Here is a 19619-nt window from a genome sequence, read left to right as displayed (position 1 = left end):
GTGGGCTGATACCAAAGAGTTAAACCGGGAAGCTGGAAACTTTTTTGGCACATGTGCCGGGTGAGCAGTTCTCATTCAACTGAAGGCACCATCTGAGGGTCTGGTATCCAGATCTAATCATAAATCCATGGTACAAACTAACGACTGACTCCTTAATGAGGTATATGTTTGTGGAAACAGAACCCTGAAACTCATTTAGATCTGCTTTAACTCTCTCTCTCTCACACACACACACACACACACACACACACACACACACACACACACACACAAAGCCCTTTTAACCTTACACAGCCATTGTCTTCTGCTGTCTCACACCCATCCCCCACACAGGTGAGACTCCTCACCTCACTGAACCTTTTATCAGGTGGAAACCATGATGGTCAAACACAACCTGGCATTGTCCAGTAAATTACTGCCAGATATAATCAGAGTGCCACAGTCCTGCTGTCTGTGCTGATCAATGAGTCCACATAGAAGTCCATCTGGCTCGCTGTCGTTGCCAGGATCTGACCTGTGCATCCATGCATTGTAAAAAATGTTTGATTTTTCGGTATTATACAACATGTTTACCTCAAAATATCCTGCCCACATTCATTTAAAACCAGTCTTGTGGTAGCAAGGCAATCACAGTTGAAATTGGTTGTTTTCTGCTCTCTGAGTATATGCTGATATTTTTACGGGGTATAATACACTGCAAAAGTTTTAGTGCTGACTCCCGGCGCAAACGGAGAACCAAAACACTGAAAAGATTAACTTTAAATTACCACAGAAACCTGAATGCTAATGCCTTTTAGTCAACTATCAACTGGTGCTGCAGAGTCCTGGATTACAAGGTAACCACATGCTAAACAAATAGACTGACTTTACCCAATAGATAAACATTTAGTGGCACATTAACCTGTTTATAAAATCCCCAACTTAAAATTTAAAATTTCAAACCATCTTCACCATGAAGCTTTTCCTCAAATTGACTCCTGTTGAACATTTCATAGGCGGAGATATCCTGCATTTAAGTATCTCACGACCCTGCATGAAGAGGCCACTACATTTATAATTGAATTAAATTTTACTTAAACTAATTCACCTTTGATACAGGATGTTCTATCTTGATGTAATTATTTACACAGAGTTTTCCATAAGCACTGGCTTTCAGTTGGATTACTGGACACGATTACTTTAGTCATGTTGTCGCCATTTTTTAGATTTTGGTCTTTTTAAATATGTCTTTTAGGCAAAAAAGGGAATTCTCACACTGTTGTGTTACTTGCAATAAACTTTAATGGACAAACAACATTTCAGTCGTCCTACGCACCTGTCTGCAAGTGATCAAAGGTGTGCATGAGCCTCTATATTTTAGTTTTGTGAAATATATCTTTTAACCAGAGGAAAAATATCAGTCATCGGACATCTAGATCTTAAAGGCTCTTGTTCTTGTACGCCTGCCGCCACCATAGACACAAAGAGTATAGAAGCAGATCAAGACAGCCCTTCACTATCTCTCAAACAGTAAAAATAAGCAGCACTGATCAAATATTAACCAAGATTGTGTCACTGTGTTGCCTGTCTCTCACCTCAAATGTTTTCATAAAAATTTTTTAGCTTACTGGTTAACTGCAGTTTGAGGTTATTTGTTACCAGCCACCACAATTTTGTTTATTTTTGGATGAGCAACAGGCTTTACATCACCTCTTGAGCAAACAGCCCTTTTTCTGTTTTCTCTGGTCATGTAGTCTACTGCTTAGACAGCCCAGTTTTATGAAAAGACCATCTTTCTAGCAGTGAGATGCTTCTTTAAGAAACAAGCTGATTTAAATTGCGTGGCAGCTCCCCCCGATTCCTCCAGACATCCTGTGTCAACCAAAGAGTGACTGAGAGACTCTGATTCTTACCTTTTTAAATTGCTTTATTCAGTGTTTTACCTTTTCTGTTATTGTTCTTTTGAAGAGGAGGACACCTCTGCGGAAAATTCGGCTCTTGGTAAAAACCTCCTGAGCAATGAACACTTCCCTTTTTACTTTAAAATGTGGGTTTAACAAACAGAACCAAATCTGTCACACATTGTCACGTCATCTTTCTTACCATCGTTTTAGTTTTCACTTTTCTCATTGATTTTATCTTTTTTCTTTCTGTGAACATGTCTCGTACTGTGTAGCGAGATGAGCCTCCTGCACCTAAAACTTCAATTTGTAATCGTCAACACAGCCTCTGTAATTCTCAACTGGGACAGAGGCGGGAATGAAGCAGGGAGAAAACAGTGTGGGACTAATATTACAACACTACATCTGTGTTTGGTGAAATACGGTGGGTCATTTGGGTTGGAATTCTAACTTGACAAATTATGGACATGGCACGTTTGCATGGGATTAAGATTCTGGCCATCCTCCGCAATTATTACACAAGGCTGGAGGTCCCCATGTAAGACTAGTGTCATGGGAACAGGGCTTTAGACTACAAATAGCAACCACAGCACTGACAGTAAACTCACTCAACAGTTGAGTCAGCTAATGGTTGCTCTGCTTTATGTCAGTGGTACATCATTTTCCTAAATCTGACCTCCTTTCTCACACATCATCATTATCACCACACATTTTCATACAGTTAAAACGTCAGTGATCCACAGCTAAAGATGTTCCCCAGAGCAGACGCACGACTCCTCCATTATGTCATTTACGAGTGCTGTGGAGCTCTATTAAGTACAAACATGCTGTGCTTTGTTCAGCTGCTTTATGTCTTTTCTTGGCAAACTGTGTGTGTGCTCTGCATCTGAATCTGTTCCTATCAAGAACATCTTCATGCAGCATTTTGGTTTTTGCAGAATTTGCACTTAGACAACCACAGGTGTGAACCACAGCAGCACCAAAACGGAAACGAGTTGGCATTTGAGTGTTGGAGGGAAAACATTTTTAATGTGATGAGAGCTCATTCAGTCATAAATCTGCTCCAGCACTGGCATGTGACAGAAATAGTGAACAGTGTTTTCAAGGGACAGTTTTTACAGTATTACCGTAAACGTACTGCAACCATACATGAGACCACTGATGGGAGCATCAGCTAAAACACCCTTGTAACAGCATTAAGGCTGAAACAAATGGCTTCTAACCAGCTACAGATGTCCCATCAGCCTGGTGCAGGTAGGTGTATGTTTAGTCCTATGCTGCCGACGCTTAATTAGATGTCCGGAAGCTGTGGTCTTGTCAACATGTTGTTCCTTCTTTAGAACCCCCCCTTCCCCCTCCCACTCATTTCCCAGAAGTCTCCTTGTTTGTATGGGGATGCAGAAGACAGGAAAGCATAATCATCCATGAGAAAAAGAGAGGGAAAGGAGGGGGGTCCGAAGAGAGAAGACTATGCCTGTGCTTGTCTTTGTTTGTAATATAACACTTATATACCTTCAGGATTATGTATCATTATCCTGTGGGATGTGACCGGCATTTCTCTCTGTTTTCATGCACATATGAGAGAAATTCGAGAGAAAGGAGGAGGGCAGGAGGAGGCAGGTAGAGGAGGTGAGGAAAGAAAAGGGGGGTAAACAGGGATAGGGCGTAGGAGAGAGCAAACAGGGGCGCAGCAGTGCCGAGTTGTTGCTAGGAGGCCGAGGGAGCAACACGATACAGAGGCAGGAAGGATACAAGCTGTGGTACAGAGGAAGATAAACCCTCTGGAACATGAGTCAGTTATAAATTTCAACTGTTTTAAATTAGTGAAATTCATATTTCTAACAAGTATCATATAGCTGTCATATTTAGCTCTGTCATGCCATATTCCACTCCTCTGTCTTTGCATCATGATACTTATTGAAGTGCAGGATTTTCAGTGTTGGACAGTCAGTGAATCAGCTGGTCCACTGATTAATCAATTGGTTGATGGAAAGATAATGAATTACCAACTATTCTGATAATGGATTTATAATTTAAGTCATTTTTCAAGCCAGAATGAAAAGTACTTGCTTGTTCCAGCTTCTCAAATATCAAGATTTGCGGCTTGTTTTTATCAGATATGATGATAAAATAACTTTTTGGTTTTAATTTGTTGTCATTTTTATATTCTAAACATTAAATCAAGTAGATAATCAACAGGTGAAACCAATCATCAGTTGCAGCCCTACACCAGACTGAAATATTTCAGGTATGTGTTGGATTGCTATGAAATATTTTATACACATCCAAGGTCTCGAGAGGATTCAGTGTGTCATGCTAATGCTCTTTTCCTCTTTCCTGGATGAGCAAATGTGTCAGAAATCAACTTGCCCCTATACAGATTGTTTTATTTATTAATTGTAATAACAAAGACTAGGGTTAATTGTCATGTTTAATCTTTTTTTTAAAGATTATTTTTTTGCCTTTATTAGACAGGACAGTAAGTGTGAAGGGGGGAGAGAGGGGAATGACATGCAGTATATAGCAAGGACATTGCCTTCGAATATGGGACACCTGCTCTACCCACTAAGTCACTGGGTGCCCATCATGTTTAATCTTTGAGTAGATGAATCAGAACCTGACCTGCCTCAGTGTTCATGTTTCATATAAGCACCAGCAAAGCCCCGAAAGAGGAGTTGTCGGCGCCCCTCATGGCTGCCATGCAATCGAGATGCCTTTGGCTCTTGTTATGGCATCTTAGCAACGTTTTTGGGAACTTGACGAACCTTTGAAAACTGACCCAGTGTATCCACTTTGCTCACAACCTGTCCAGGATAATTAGAATCTCCCTTGAGCTTCAGCTCATTAACTTTATCTTTTGTCTGTTGCCATTTTCTTGTTCCAATCAGTACCAAACATGTGCAACTCTCAACTGAGATGAGATGGAAGTAAAACAGCTCACTTCTTAGCTACTTCTGTCATTAGCTGATGAAAAAACAAAGTGTGTAAGTATTTCTATGGGAAGTGAGTTGCTAGATTTACCAGCCTGATGTGGCATTTTACTTGCTTGGGCAATCAGGCAATTGGCTAACACATTCATTACCCCTTCACAGAGAACTGTAAATACATTGTTTCTTTGCAGAGCTGCTACCATGGATTTTTCTTTTTGTGACAGGCATTTAACTGGAAGGGTCAAGAAGTTTTAAAAACAAAGGTCCCAAACGTCCGTAATATGTCCCAGATGCTGAGACATTTGACTTTCAGAGCTCACCCTCGGGGCCTGGCGGCTCAAAAGCTGCACGCTTACTGCCATTTATTATGTTTTATCATCGTCCAGTCGTGAGTTTTGTTTTATTGTTTTCAGTACAGGATACCTGTCGCTTTAAGTTTATGGCTTTGAAACAAAATTGGAGAGATTGAGAGGAGCGTTCTGGTAGCCCTGGGGGGCACCGATCATGTAGTCGCCAGTTTGGCTGGGAATCTTTGTTGAATGTCATCCCTTCTCTTTGCTCCCTCGTTTCCCGTCACCACTTTATTCCCAGCTATCTAAATAAAGAAGAAGAAGTCAATAAATACAAGTAAATTTAATTGTCATGGATAATATTGGTCACTGTGTGTTTTCTCAGTACCACAAGAATTTCATAGAGTTTATAAATAACTTAATGAAAACTCTGCTGTGGCTCAAGCAGATGTAAAAGCTGCCTCGCTTGCGAAAAGGAGGAAGACACAGGAAGAGGGCAGAATGCAGACATTTTCAGTAAGAAGAGAAAAGAAGCGAGACACAGCAAAGAGGATGTTATCAAGGATGTGTGAGCATGCCAAAGCAGAAGCCTGAGGCAAACCTCCTGAAAGGCTGTATTGTATGTTCAAACCCAGCACACGCACGCTGTCCTCATTTCTTAATTCAGTTGACGCCGGCCAAAAAGGGGCAAAATCAAGGTGATGATACACTTTGAAATATTTAGCTTTGAAGAAACTTTCCTCTGCCGTTGCATTGCATTAGGTAGACAGCATGTCACAGCAAACAAAAGACATGAAGCAGTGTGCTGCAGTCGGACAGCAGAAGACAAACCAGCACATTCTGTTATATAACCTCAGGTGAACCTTTTCTAATGGTGCATAATTGGTTTATTGTATTTAGTTTGGACTGAAGCCAGAACTCACAGTTAGTGCATTATGATTGTGATAACTACCTGTCCTGTCAGTGCACACACGCATGAGCATGAACACACCCTACTGGATAACCTGACAGCTGTTAGCTGTTGATTTGCAGAGTTTGCAGAATGATTTTCTGTCCAGATGTCACACGGCGGGTGAAAACAATCTAATTTAGTGGGATTGCAGTGCTGTGATAGAGACAGACACTAGCTCTTGTTAGCAGGAGTGCAAATGTGATTCTGATCTTTTAGATGAAATGTTTGTGCATCTTCATGTGACTTTGTGTCGCAGTGGTCTTGTGGTTGAAATATCTTCTCATCCGTTCCTTCTTAACATAGACAGCCATGTTAAAACTGCATGCTTCAATTGTGCCGCCCCTCACTGACCATAACAACAGTGATGACTATGTTGTTTTCCTTGAAATGGAAGGCATATGATCATCACCGTGAAAAATCAATTAATTTTTCCATCAGTGATTCCTGTCAGGACTGACCACGCTTTTAAGAGGTTGAGTTGCATTAAAGATCTATTACAAGCATGTTGTCAACAGCAGTTCATTTGATTTTAGTCCGTCGCGCTTACTGGCAGAGTCGCTGAAAGTCCCAAGGAGTCATTTGCAGTTGTGCTTGTTTGTAAACCCGTTTGGTTAAAAATATCTGAGAGATCACAGTGACCATTTGTTAACGCTGCAGTCAGGTGCACATGCAGAAGCCACACTGTAATCATTGTCTAACAAAGATGGTTATTCATTCTCACTTTCTGAAATGTAAATTTCCAGAGCGACCAGTTGCTTAACTGTAGGGTGGCTCTACAGAAAGTGTTGTGTCTCTCCTAAGCTCTACTTAGCATGAATCTCTGAGCAGCATTTTTCTAAAGGACACATTGAGCTACTGGTCAGCAGCTGCTTTCCCTAAAGTTGGACTGTTAAGCTGTAAACCTGCTCTTTCGCTGAACCCTTAAACCGTGTTTGGTTCTTGTCTCATGTTGTTAAATTGTATAGTTTGTAGTGTTTTATTGATGTTTTTGATAGACATAAGCACCACAGTATTATGATGCACAGTGTCCAGTTGTTTTGGGGGTCTTTAAAGGGAGAGGTCACCCCAAAATCAGTGCTGTTTATCAGTCTAGATTGTTTTTGTGTGAGCTGCAGAGTGTTGGAGATGTCGGCCGTAGAGATGTCTGCCTTCTCTGGAAAAACGTATATATTCAAATGTATATTTTTGGCACTTTGAGCACCACAAGCCGAGTGCCATCTAGTTCCATTATACTGGAGAGAAGGCACACATCTCTATGGCCAATATTTCATTGATAAATAACACTACAAGTAAAAGGAAAAATAGTTTTTTTGATAATGAAGTGAACTGTCCCTTTAAGGAGGGAAACACGACAAGAACACAGGTAAAGGCCTCTGTACACTGAGTCCGTTTTTTTTTTTTTTTTTTCATCTGAAATTGTCACACATCTAAAAATGAATGTGACCTCACTTTGTATCAGTCACGTTTGCATGCTGAGTCTGAAACTTTGGTCTGTCATAAAGATTATTGGAACACATCTGTGTTTTTCGCATCTGTCAGAAGCCTTTAGAGATGCTTGACTAAGACTCGGTAAAGAAAATGACAGAGGAATGGGGCACACAGAATCATTTCATAACTCAGATAGCTCGCATTCAACAGGTCAGATAGTAATATTCAGCTGGATGGGGATGGAGAGTGGTGACAGCCAGATGGGTAACTCCAGTGGAGAGAGGCAAAGGAGGAAATGTGTCTTTTCATTTTGTCACGTACTGCGAATTTTTGCACTGAATAGAACAATAAAATGCATCGGAATCAGTGTGCAAGGTTTCTGTGTGGATTTTTTTGGATGACTAATTAAAAAATCACTCAGTGTGCAAAGGCCTTAACATGACTAAAATCCATAGCAACAATGACTAAGACAAACAGGCAGCTGCTCCCTTTACAGGATGGAGAGAAAAAAGGCCTGAAAACTTTGGTCCATTATGTTTGGAGACATCAGGAATTATCCCTATCCACACAGACATTGAATACAATATAAAACTTTGTGTCCAGTAAAGAGTCCATGTTGTCCATGAGAGACTAAATACAAGTCCACGTTATGGTTCCACTAAAATATGGTATTTAAATGCAGCTTGTGAAGAATGTATTTTCCATCCTTAACATTTTCTTTCTTTCTGTATGTGCTCAGGTGGTGACGGGTGCAGGACACTGTCATGGCGCTGCCGCGGAGGAAGCTAAAGCTTGTGGTGACATTGATGATGGTCAACCTCTTCATCTTCATCATCATCTCCCGACACAGCAGCCAAGACAAAAGCAGCAGTCAAAAAGTCCGCATCCCCTCCAAACCCTTCTGGACCAAACTGGTTCCCAGCCCTGCTTACTGGAACCGCCAGCAGCAGATTCTGGACCTTCACAACAATCCTGTCCTGATGGCGAACTACAGCGCCACAGACATTCCTGATTGGCTTAACGACACCAGTTTGAACTCTGACCCCTGCCAGCCCAACTTTAGGGTTACTACTCAGGTGAAAGACTACAACTCCCTACCGGGCCGCTTCAAGGACTTCCTGGTTTACATGCACTGCCGCTCCTACCCGATCATGGTGGACCAGCCTGACATCTGTAAGAAGCCGCCGTTCCTGCTCCTGGCTGTCAAGTCCCTGGCACCGCACTTTGACCGCCGCCAGGCCATCCGCCAGTCCTGGGGACGGGCGGGTGTTTTGGCCAATCAGACGGTGGTTACTGTCTTCCTTCTCGGCAACGCCACAGCAGGGGACCACCACCCGGATCTGTCTGAGATGCTGCACTATGAGAGCGCCCACCATAAAGACATCATCCAGTGGGGTTACAGGGATTCGTTCTTCAATTTGACTGTTAAAGAAGTTCTGTTCCTGGAGTGGATCCAGACCCGTTGCTCCAGTGCTCGCTTCATCTTCAAAGGCGATGACGACGTCTTTGTCAACACCTACCGCATCCTGGACTTCCTCAAGGGCCTCTCGGAGCCCAAAGCCAGGGATTTGTTTGTGGGTGACGTGATCACCAACGCGGGGCCACACCGAGACAAGAAGGTCAAATACTTCATCCCGGAGAGCATGTATGTTGGGACGTACCCTGCATATGCAGGAGGAGGTGGATACCTTTACTCTGGGGACATTGCTGCTCGTCTGCACAATGCGTCCCAGCATATAGCGCTCTACCCCATCGATGACGTCTACACGGGGATGTGTCTTAGGAAGTTAGGGCTGGCCCCCGAGAAGCACAAAGGCTTCAGGACCTTTAACATAGAGGAGAAGTACAGGTCGAACCCCTGCGCCTACAAGAGCTTAATGCTCGTTCACCCGAGGACCCCACAGGAGATGATCCAGATCTGGGCCTGGCTCAGTACTCCTAACCTCACCTGTCAGTGACGCCTCCGCAGCGGGCGGTTTGAGATTGAAACGACCCTGGAGATAAGACATTGTGCATTCTTTTTCCCTAAGGGTCAAAGTGACAAATATTTTATTTTTAACAGGGTCATGACTTGAGAGTTGGCAGCTTTAAGTTAAGATATTATTATATTGGTCACTTGGAGCAAGTTGATGCGTTGTTCCTCTAAAAATGAGGAGGGATGCGTAGTTGTCAACATGGCCACCATAGTATTTTGACTTGACGTCAAACTTCCGTAGACGAGCTAACCCTGCTTTACTGTCGAACGAGCTTCACCCAAAGTGGCCATGTCTTTCTCTGCGTGCACATATTTATATCACAACTATTTATATATGGCCTTTATAATGCTTTAACACTGTGTGTCAGCTCCCTGATGGAGCATCTCAATGCTGTATTATATAAACTAAGGAACTGGGATGCGTTCACCTGGGACTCTCTGTGGTGTTTGGTCAAGGGAAAGACACTGGGTCTGGTTATCGACAGTGATGGAAAAAACATCATGTTTTTAGCACTCTAAAGTGTCTCAACATTTCAAACGTAGACAAAGGAGTGAAGCTGTTAGGGCCCGTACACATGCCTTGTTTTTTGTGGCCTTAAATCCATTATTGTCAACGTATATGCGCAGAAGGCGCAGCAAGAACACCAGTGTTCCCAAGCCTATTTTTCAGGGCAAGTCAGCTGTGCAGAGATAAACAAAGTTAAACTGAATGCAGCAATGTGCACACTGCATGTCGTGACGAGGAACCACCAATCACAGCCTGCAAATATCTTTCCTTTCTTCCATAAATATCAGTCTATGTTAAATATGGAGGAGAAGTTTTTGTGCAAGGCTACCCTGAGCTTTACATCTGCCCCATGTCAATATTTAAGGCCTAATACACACTTACAAAATGTTTGCTAGAAGATCAGCTCCAGACTCAAGCTCAAACAGGATTTCCAACACATTCTCACCTCCAACCCGTCAAATACCGACGCTCAGTCAGTGGCTCTACACGTCAAACCATGATGCTCTGGTAAGCCTCCACCATCAGTCTTGGACGCTCAGGGACAGCGTGTCGATTTAAGCTTTGTGTGTTTTCAAAATAAACGTAGGTTTTCACTGGAAATGAACAGTTTCAGCTCTTAAATGCACAAATCTCTTTTTAAAAACTTAATTTTTAGGTTTACTTCCTTTGGTTCAGGCATCAAAAGACAGGGTTTGGTTTAGAAAACACCGTCATAGTTTGACTTGCAGTCTTTCCCCCTTTTTATACTACAGCAGTCAAAAAATGCCACCAACTGGTGTTTCACACTGCTGCACAAGGGTGCTTCAACGTTTCGGTGTGTGACGCCCAAGGCCACTGACAAACCGCCGGTATTTTACCTTTGGGAGTGAGACCAGGCTGAGATGTCTACATGGTGCTGGTTATGGATGTTTATCAACGTCAGGCACAACCTGCCTCTGCACCCTAAGAGTTGGCACAGGAGTAGCACCCCGGGAACCCGATCTCATGTTTTCCAGGCAGTAAAAGACAAGGCATGTGTCCCGGCCCAGAGACTTGACTTCTTAGTAACAGCCAGTGGTTCCCATGCAACAGTTGTAGCTTTAAAAGAGCTTCCTGGTGAACACTTCCCAGTAACTGTTGCTGGAGGCTTAGTTTGTGCTGCTATTCCCATCCACACTCCCTAAAGTATTTACTTGTGACTCGCTCCAACTCAAACTTAACCATTTTCTCCTCATAAAGAACGTTTTCTGTTCTAAATTCAGCATTCAGTTTCTTTAAAATCCAAACTCTTCGTTTTATTAATGATCATTTCTCTGTTTCCATCATTTGTGCTGTCTTTTTTTTTTTCTTTCTAAACTGGAGTGGGTAAATCATGTTACAACAACACTTAAACTCTTCCACAGAGCTTCAATACGGGGATGTTCGTTGGAGTGAATCCACACTTTGCTTTCAGGAAACAGGAATGTGAGTGGAGCTCTGTGCAGCTCAGCAGGTCTGGGCTTGGTTTTGACATGGGTGGAGAAATCAAAATGCTGTCTAATTCCGCTTCAGGTTCTCACTTTACACAAAAAGACAAACTGCTCACATGAAGCCTAAGTGCATTTTCAGAGATATAGTTACTTTGAGCTGCCAGCGTAGAGCCTCTCGCTTTAACTTGCCTCCTGAGTGTCTGCTGCTGCTGTGCTGAGTGTTGTTAGATGTTGCTTTACTGTGGCATCAGTGAGTTAGATGCTTTAAAACACAGGTGGGGCTTCACGTCTGAGCTACCTAAGCTTTTATTACTTGATAAATTGTCCCTGCAATGTTCACTGATCATTTTACATATCCATTAACGGTGGAAATTACTTCCTGTTGTCTTTATTTTACCTTCGTTCTGGGACTCGTTTTGTTGGTGAAGGCTCAAAATCGCAGGTAACTCATTTTGAATTGTCATTTTATTTAAAGTTACTGCTTGCTCACTACTGTATGGCTTTACTCTTTTACCCGCTATATGAGAGAAGTGCTGCACATATTTACTTTGCCCCTTTTTTCCGAATGTTTGCTGTATGTGAGTCACAGTCAGACACACGGTGAGAGTTTCAGATGGACCTTTACATATCTCAGATGCTCTTCAGTTCTCTCGCAGACCCCGTTAGAAAAGGTCACAGAAGTGTGTTGGATGAATGTATTTTCACCCAGGTTTAGGGTCGGTCCACTTTAATTTATTTTAGCTCAACAAGTGGATTTTCTTCAGTATTCATGCTCTGAATGTCAGCGGACCTGACAGGAAGTGTCAGTCTGATCTTGAACCTGGTCCTTAACACTTCGATCTGAGAGTTCCTACGCCTCTGTTAGAGCTCCTCCTGCTGGTCAGGATGGGAATCCTCAGCTTGAACACACAACAATCACTCCAAGACCCAAAACTGTAGTCCAAGACCTAATCTATTTGTTCTTTTTTAACCACCTGTTCATGATCTCAGTTGTCAGATGGTCCAAATTGTCACTTACAGCAAATTATTTCTCCGTTTTACTGTTTGTGTCACTGTAATGTGACTTGTTTTGGTGACTTTTAGCCTTCGTTGGTGTCAGATAGTCGGGGTTTTCCACATAAGAAAAACAAATCAAGATAAGACAATCACTGTAAGATTTTAAGAGGTTGAATTTGTATTTTTTTTCTCTTGGATGACCGACTTACTGGACACTATTTTATCTACCCTCATGTGCTCAAAGCCATCTAACGGATTAAACAAACACTAAAACAGGAGTCAAGAACTGAATGGAGGTTATTTCTACCCTCGAAATATTTAAGCTGAAGCATCACCTACTCACATACCAATAATAATAGGTTACATTCTGTTCTTGTTGCACGCAGTTTGTGGCTACTTGAAATGTTTACATGCTTTAAAAAGTCATCATCACTCGTTTTTAGAGTTGTTATTTTTCTGTTTGATGATTGGCTGTAGAGGTATTGTCTAGTTGTCCACACTGATGAGCAACTCTGTATGTTTTACTGTTTCTGTCCTCTCATCTTGTACGTCGGAATATATATATAAGACCTTCATCTGTCATTGAGCTTTATTTTGTAATTTTGCGTCACAGTTTTCTGTTTCCTGTTTCTTTGACACGCACAACTTCGCTGTGTGTTTGGACAGTCAGTGTTTCTCTGGTCGCAGTATCCAGGATGTGTCATTTTCTGAGCTTCTGTAGATGTTGGTGTTGTTTTTTTAAGGCAGATCAGTAAGTTAGTGGGTGTATACAAAGGTTACATTACCATCAATATGCAGTGAAATGCAACTGTGGCTCCTGCTCCATGATTGTGATGCAGAGGGGAATGTGACAGGGAACAATATTTCCAGCCACGGGCAAAATATCCAGTAGAATCTAACAAGAGCGTGATGAATGCGTTAGTGTTTGGGCATTTAATCAATCAGGATCTGGATCAAATATCCGTCTTGTGTTCCCCAGAGAGAAAACGTCTGATAAATCTTTGCTCTCACAAGCCATTAACTCATATTTACGAGTACCTGTACTGTCAGAAACCTGTCATTACTGTGTTAAACAACACCTGCACTAGTCAGAGATGATTACCAAATCTGTGCCTGATGTTTGTAAGTACTGTACGTGTAAGATTATCTTTCAACCACGTGATCGCTTTTTTTTTTAATATCTTGAACTTGACTTGATTATTTCAATAAAGTTATATTTTGCTGTTTTTGTATATACTGTTCTATGCATTTTTATTGTAATACAAATAAATTATGTGAAGTAAATGTTCAGTTTGTTTCCTCATTTTCTGGTTTTTATTAAACATGTTAAAAAAAAGTCACATAATAAGTTACAATTTCTTCAAAATGTCCGTACCCTTCTGATGTATTTTTAGTATAAGCTTTACATTGGAAAAGGGTTTTTTTCAGCTAAACCTCATTTTTAAACTAAGTAACTTAAGTTTAAACTTTGGGCGGCATGGTAATGCAGTGGTTAGCATTGTCGCCCACAGCCCAAGGGTTTCCCCGGGGTGGGGGAGCCCGTCTGTGCAGAGTTTGCATGTTCTCCCTGTGTCAGCGTGGGTTTCCTCCAGGTACTCCAGCTTCCTCCCACAGTCCAAAGGCATGCAGGTTAACTGGTGACTCTAAATTGCCCATAGGTGTGAATCTGTCCAGGGTGTACCCCGCCTCTCTCCCAGTGTCAGCTGGGATAGGCTCCAGCCCCCCCGCGACCCCTAACAGGAAAAACGGTTACAGAAAATAAATGGGTAAAAAATTAAGAGGATTTAAACCTTCACATTTCTTTGGACTAATTACTGCCGTAGAGACTGGTTACTGCATGGGTACAGTTCAGCTAGTGTCATAGACAACACAAAACCTTTAAAAACACTGCTATATAGCGACTCTTTTTCTTTCAAGTCACTAAGCAGCTGATACACCAGTGGTTTCCAACCCTTAATGTCTTGTGACCTCCTAAAATTAAGTAACTGCTGCACAGATTACATCTTGTGTGTGAACAGTTCAAACAGAAAGTGGATTGTTCCTCTTGGATTGTTTCATTTGAGGGATTTTTAGAGACCTAAAGAGGTGAAAGTATTCAATGTTTTACCAGAACAAAAGTAAAATCAGAAAAACATTCACTTGTTTTTTGAATGGAAACCATCATACCAAGCCATTCCAGCTAAACTAAAACTAGAGATGAATTGTATTGTTACTGCAGCACATAAAAAAGTTTAAAGATGTAATCAAGAAAGAAAGACAGAAAAATATTCATTCAAGGCACATGCCCCATGCACAGCACTGTCAGTCCTTATAACTTGGTGCAGGTGATGGCAGGAAACATCAGACTGATAGTAAATAAGTAGACTGCACACAAGAAGGCTGAGGTTTGCAAACCCGATGAAGACATGGGCGAAACGTGTTGTTTGTAGCATTTCTAATGGAGACTAAACTAAAAGAAGAGGCAAAAAAATAGGCAGACAAACATTTTATTTTGGAACAATTTATTGGATATAAAATCTCGTGTAAACTGAGCTCTTAAAAAAATAAAAACAAAATAATTTTGGCTCATGCAGTGAAAGAATCTTAGCAGCAGAGGGCAGCAGTGTATAAACTGCCTGAGCACTGACACAACCACTGTGTCCCAGCTCTACACATAGAAGCAGGTTCTTAGTCTGAAGTGTATTCACACTTATACAAAACCAAATAAAGTAAATGAAAAGCAGACAGATGTTTTTTGTGTTAATGCACAGTGTGATGTCCACATGTGGAGTTAGATTGGTTTAATAGGTCAAAATGTTTTTTGTATTCCTCAGTCTACACAGAAAATGCTCTCATTGGGCCAAGAGCGTTGAGCACAGCAGTGTTGGAGACAGTGCGGACACATGAATGCCAATCACTCCCTCATTTTTTGGACGTGTCCAAAATACAAATATATTGGAGAAAATATGTTAAATTTTTTAAAAGATATTTGGATATGAAATACTTATGTCAAGGTCCTGTATTTCAGTGCAGTAAGGGAGGGTGTGATTAATAAAAGAGATTGCTATCTGTGTGAGAAAGTGATTACAAAGAACTGGTACAAATCTGTGGGTGGACATAATCAAGGAGATCTTTATAATGGAAAAGATTATTTCAGAAGACATGGACGCAGCTTCATCATGAATGTCTGTGGACAATAAAAGGACATTTAACACGTGGACTCATGAATACTCAGCTGCTGTGGCCCCTCACAGTGTTTGCTAAGGTGTTCATGTTTTGTCTAAACATCTAAAAATACTTTAAATAAAGAGTTTAAGGAAAAGAAAGTGATGTGCACTTAGGCAGGAAATGCTGTAATGGTAAAATGTGATGGACAGCTCTTTATATGAGACAGTGATCCGTTAGAGATTAATCTAAATGCATCAGTCTCTGTCACCACATTCTTTATGATGCCCTTAAATTCGTCAATTAAATTCGTGTTTCTAATTTTAGATCTTTTTGGAGATTGTTCCATGTCCAAGGTGCAGAGTAGGAGAATACAGTTTTTCCCAGATCTGTTAAAACCACTTGGAGGATTGTAGCTGGAAACTACCGGAGCTGACACAGAAGGGAGCAGAGGTAGGTCGAAAGTTTGCCCAATATTGCTTTATAGACTGCCTGCTAATGCTCAATGATGTCCAACCCACCAAATCATCAAGAATGCAGTGATGAGTAAGCGACTGTGTTTGTAATAAAACATAGAGATGCATGGCACACTGAATCAAGGCTACGTAAAAGGGAGGAGGCTGCATGCATATACAATATGTCACTGTAATCAATCACAGACAGAAAAGAAGCTTCCACAAGTTTTTTCTCAGCACTGAAAGTAAAACAAGGCTTGTTTCTAAAATAAAAAACAATCTTAACTGTAAGCTGACTAGAGCAGCAACATGTACATTAAATGAAAGCTTGTCATCTGTCCATATACCCAGGTACTTGTATGAGGACACTCTTTCAGTGGATTTACAGCCAGAAGTGAAGATGTTAAAATCATCAAGCAGCTGTGAGCGAGCTTTTGAGAAGACCATAAACGTGACATGAATGTGTGCACTGAATTCCACAGCAATCCATGCAGACATTGTTGAGATATTTGACTTAAAACCACCAAAGTGTCACTGTAGAAGGAGAGTTTTATGTGTTGCTTTCATTTAAATCATATCAAAGTAAGTAACTAAAATGTTCTCGTTCCAAGTACATGTGTGTAAATAGTGTATGAGTCTGAGCCACAGGAACACTTCATCAGACACACGCAGCAGCTTCTTTTTTCTTCTTACAGAGACGAACCCATCGCCCTTTCCTCTCATGGGCATTTACCCTCCACTCCTTCACACGGGGATAAGGGAAAGATGGGATACAGTTGTCATGGCGACCATAATCCTAAAGCGGTGGCAGTCCTCATCTGGTGCAGGTGTGGGAGAGCGAAAAGGTACACAAGAGGGATGTGCATGGGCCCTATTATCTCACTGATAATGATCCAACGACCTTTTAAGGAAATTCAAAAAGACGAATGTTTTTCTGTGGCTTCAGCTCGCTTTTATCAGATCGTGGTCTCTGCCAGGAGAGATACAGAGTCCACTTTGTGAAACAGGCTCGGCCAAAACAAATGTAGCCTCTGCATTTCACAGAAGCAAGACTCGTAAAAATCCAAGTGAAACATCTGTGCCGTGATCGGCCTCACTGTATTAAAACTTAATAAGGTGTTCCTCACTTTACAGTGAAGTGTGCACAGTAGAGCTTCCATGTCCTAGATACAGATTACAGCCAACATTACCACCACAGACGATTCAAAACATGAATCTTCACAGCTGTCTCAGTGACCCGAGTGGCATCATGGTATTTTTGTGTATTTTCAGGTCTCCACCCTTGTTTCCTTTTCCTTTTAGACTCCACTGTTGCATCCTGTTGGCAGGGATTTATTCTCAGAACGACTGCAACACATGCAGCATCCCCGAATTTGTCCAGAAATTATACATATTATATATATTTTGAATATACAACACCTTTTAAAACACTTTCCGCTTGTGTCATGCCCTGCCTGTCTTCTTCCTCTGCACCATAGAGCTACACTGTTGTTCAAAAACTATTTAAAACACATTAAACAAACATGTTGCTTCATCACCACAAACAGGTATGAATGAAAACCTTATTGCCCCAAGGTTTTGCACAATTGAGCACAAAATAGTATCAAAAAACACATCAACAAACATACATAAAAACAAGCATCATAAAAACATCTCAAAAAGCTTCATCAGTGGGAAATCTACGAGGGCATCAAGTTCAAGAAGTGCCATTTCCTGACGCTGAAATTGGAGCTTGTCAAGCAGCTACGCCATGAATGTAAGAGAGCATATTCAGACCACAGAGGGTGCAGTGGACCTGCTATGATGGAGCTTGTGTACTTGTCTGTTATGTGTAGCACTGCATTTTAATCTGAGTCAATTCCACTGTTTGAAATACTCACTGGAGCACCACATGTGGATTAATACGCCACTGAAAATAGTCCCTAAGAAATGTGTTACTTACTCCTATTTGCATGACGTTTGGTAAAAGTCACAGTGCCCAGCTGTTTTGGGGAATTATTTAGCCTCTTTTAAAAATGTAACTACATATTTGTTACTCATTTGAAAGACTTAAGTTTATGTCTCAACTGTGGAATTCACTTTCTCTGTATATTAGCATGGCGAGCTCTCTCTGTATCTTTAAACGTAAATTAAAGACCTGTTTTTTTATTTTGGCTTTTAATGTGGAGTAACATGACAGTCTTGATTTTTAAGTTTTAACCATTAGTTTTTACCTCATTTTAAATCTCTCCTATTTATTTTCATTCTATTTTATTTATTCTCTTTTTATTCTATGGAGTTTTAATCAAATTAAAGCCAACACAGATCCACTTTCATTTGGTGTTTCGTCTCACTATATTTGCGTTTGTTCGGTGCTGTGTCTCTTTGATGTCACAGCTCAAGTTTCTTAGGTTATGTTTTTTTATTTCATTCATCCATGTTGTTCACTGTTTTACTTTGAAACTCACATCTCTTGTTTCACATCACTTCACTTCCTGCCCTGTGTGTCTTCCCTCCCTTTTGATGACCTCACCTGTGTCTGATTGTCTGTCCCGCCCTGATTAGCCTCACCTGCGTCTTGTTATCCTTCCCCTCACCAGAGTATTCAGTGTCTTGTGTCATTCGCTTATAAAAATATGCCCACAGTCTGATCATTGACTCTAACTCCCAGGTTTGAAGCCTTAATTTGAAGAGCGAAATCATTCACATACACAGAAAACAATGTCAGGGACAAAACAGCTCCTTGCTTCACCCCCAATTGCTGGGAAAACCATCCAGCGGTGTGTTCATTAAGCTGAACCTGGGTGACAGGGGCCTGATAAAGACACTAAAATAGACTTAATGGCATAATAAAACTTCCCCATTAATCCAATTAAACTCCCCATTAATCCAATCAAACGCCTTCTTTAAGTCAATAAAGCAAACAAATGTAAATCTATGCTCCTTAATTCTTGCATGTATAAGGGAACTAACTACATATATGTGATCGATACATGCTCTCAATTTAATGCAATCGTTTTGCTTATCCATAAGCAAACCTGTCCTCTCTGGGTGGTCCACAAGTCTGTGATTCAAGAGTGAAGAATACAATTTATACACACAGCTAATTAGACTTGCACCCCTATAACTGAGAGGTTTAAATAGCAGACTTATTCCACTGTCTAGGAATAGTGCCACTATTAATACAAGACTGAAACAACTCGTATAAGACATTAAATAACCTTGGCGACTTTGACTTTGGCTCCGCTTTCTTTCCCCCTTTCCTGTCATTCTTCAACTGTAGTATCAAAGTCAAATAGCCAGTAAAGAATCTTTAAAAATAAGCAAATACAGGCAGAGGGCAGAGTCTCTTCTAGTGGGTTAACTGTGATAATAGAGAGGGATTACCTCTGTGTGAGCCGATACATTGTTTTTGGGGAAAATCCCACCGAGAATGTCTCTAAATATGCAGTTAGGAAAATTATATTGTGCAGGAGAAAAAGAGAAAAGAAGAAGACCAACCCAGTCATTGTTAATTATAAGTTATAGGAGTTTGGACAAGCTGGTATTAAGTTTTTGGGGAAATTCCAGTCAAGTCACATGTTTCTCAGGTCTCTGAATGCTGATGGTTAAAATGACACACTGATTTTACCCA

General features: G+C 41.1%; 1 protein-coding gene across 1 annotated transcript in view; it reads left to right on the top strand.

Moving 5' to 3' along the window:
* b3gnt2b (UDP-GlcNAc:betaGal beta-1,3-N-acetylglucosaminyltransferase 2b) overlaps positions 1 to 13697 on the top strand; it is a 35719-nt gene extending 22022 nt beyond the window's left edge. The window contains exon 3 of the mRNA XM_033613703.2: positions 8220 to 13697. Coding sequence (XP_033469594.1) covers positions 8245 to 9438 — 1194 coding nt within the window. The 5' untranslated portion in view covers positions 8220 to 8244 and the 3' untranslated portion in view covers positions 9439 to 13697. The remainder of the gene's footprint in view (positions 1 to 8219) is intronic.
* The last annotated feature ends 5922 nt before the right edge of the window (positions 13698 to 19619 follow it).

This window comes from Epinephelus lanceolatus, chromosome 17, assembly GCF_041903045.1.
Source record: "Epinephelus lanceolatus isolate andai-2023 chromosome 17, ASM4190304v1, whole genome shotgun sequence".
Taxonomy (NCBI): domain Eukaryota; kingdom Metazoa; phylum Chordata; class Actinopteri; order Perciformes; family Serranidae; genus Epinephelus; species Epinephelus lanceolatus.
The sequence above is the reverse complement of the archived record's forward strand: the minus strand, read 5'-3'. Positions and strand labels throughout refer to the sequence as shown.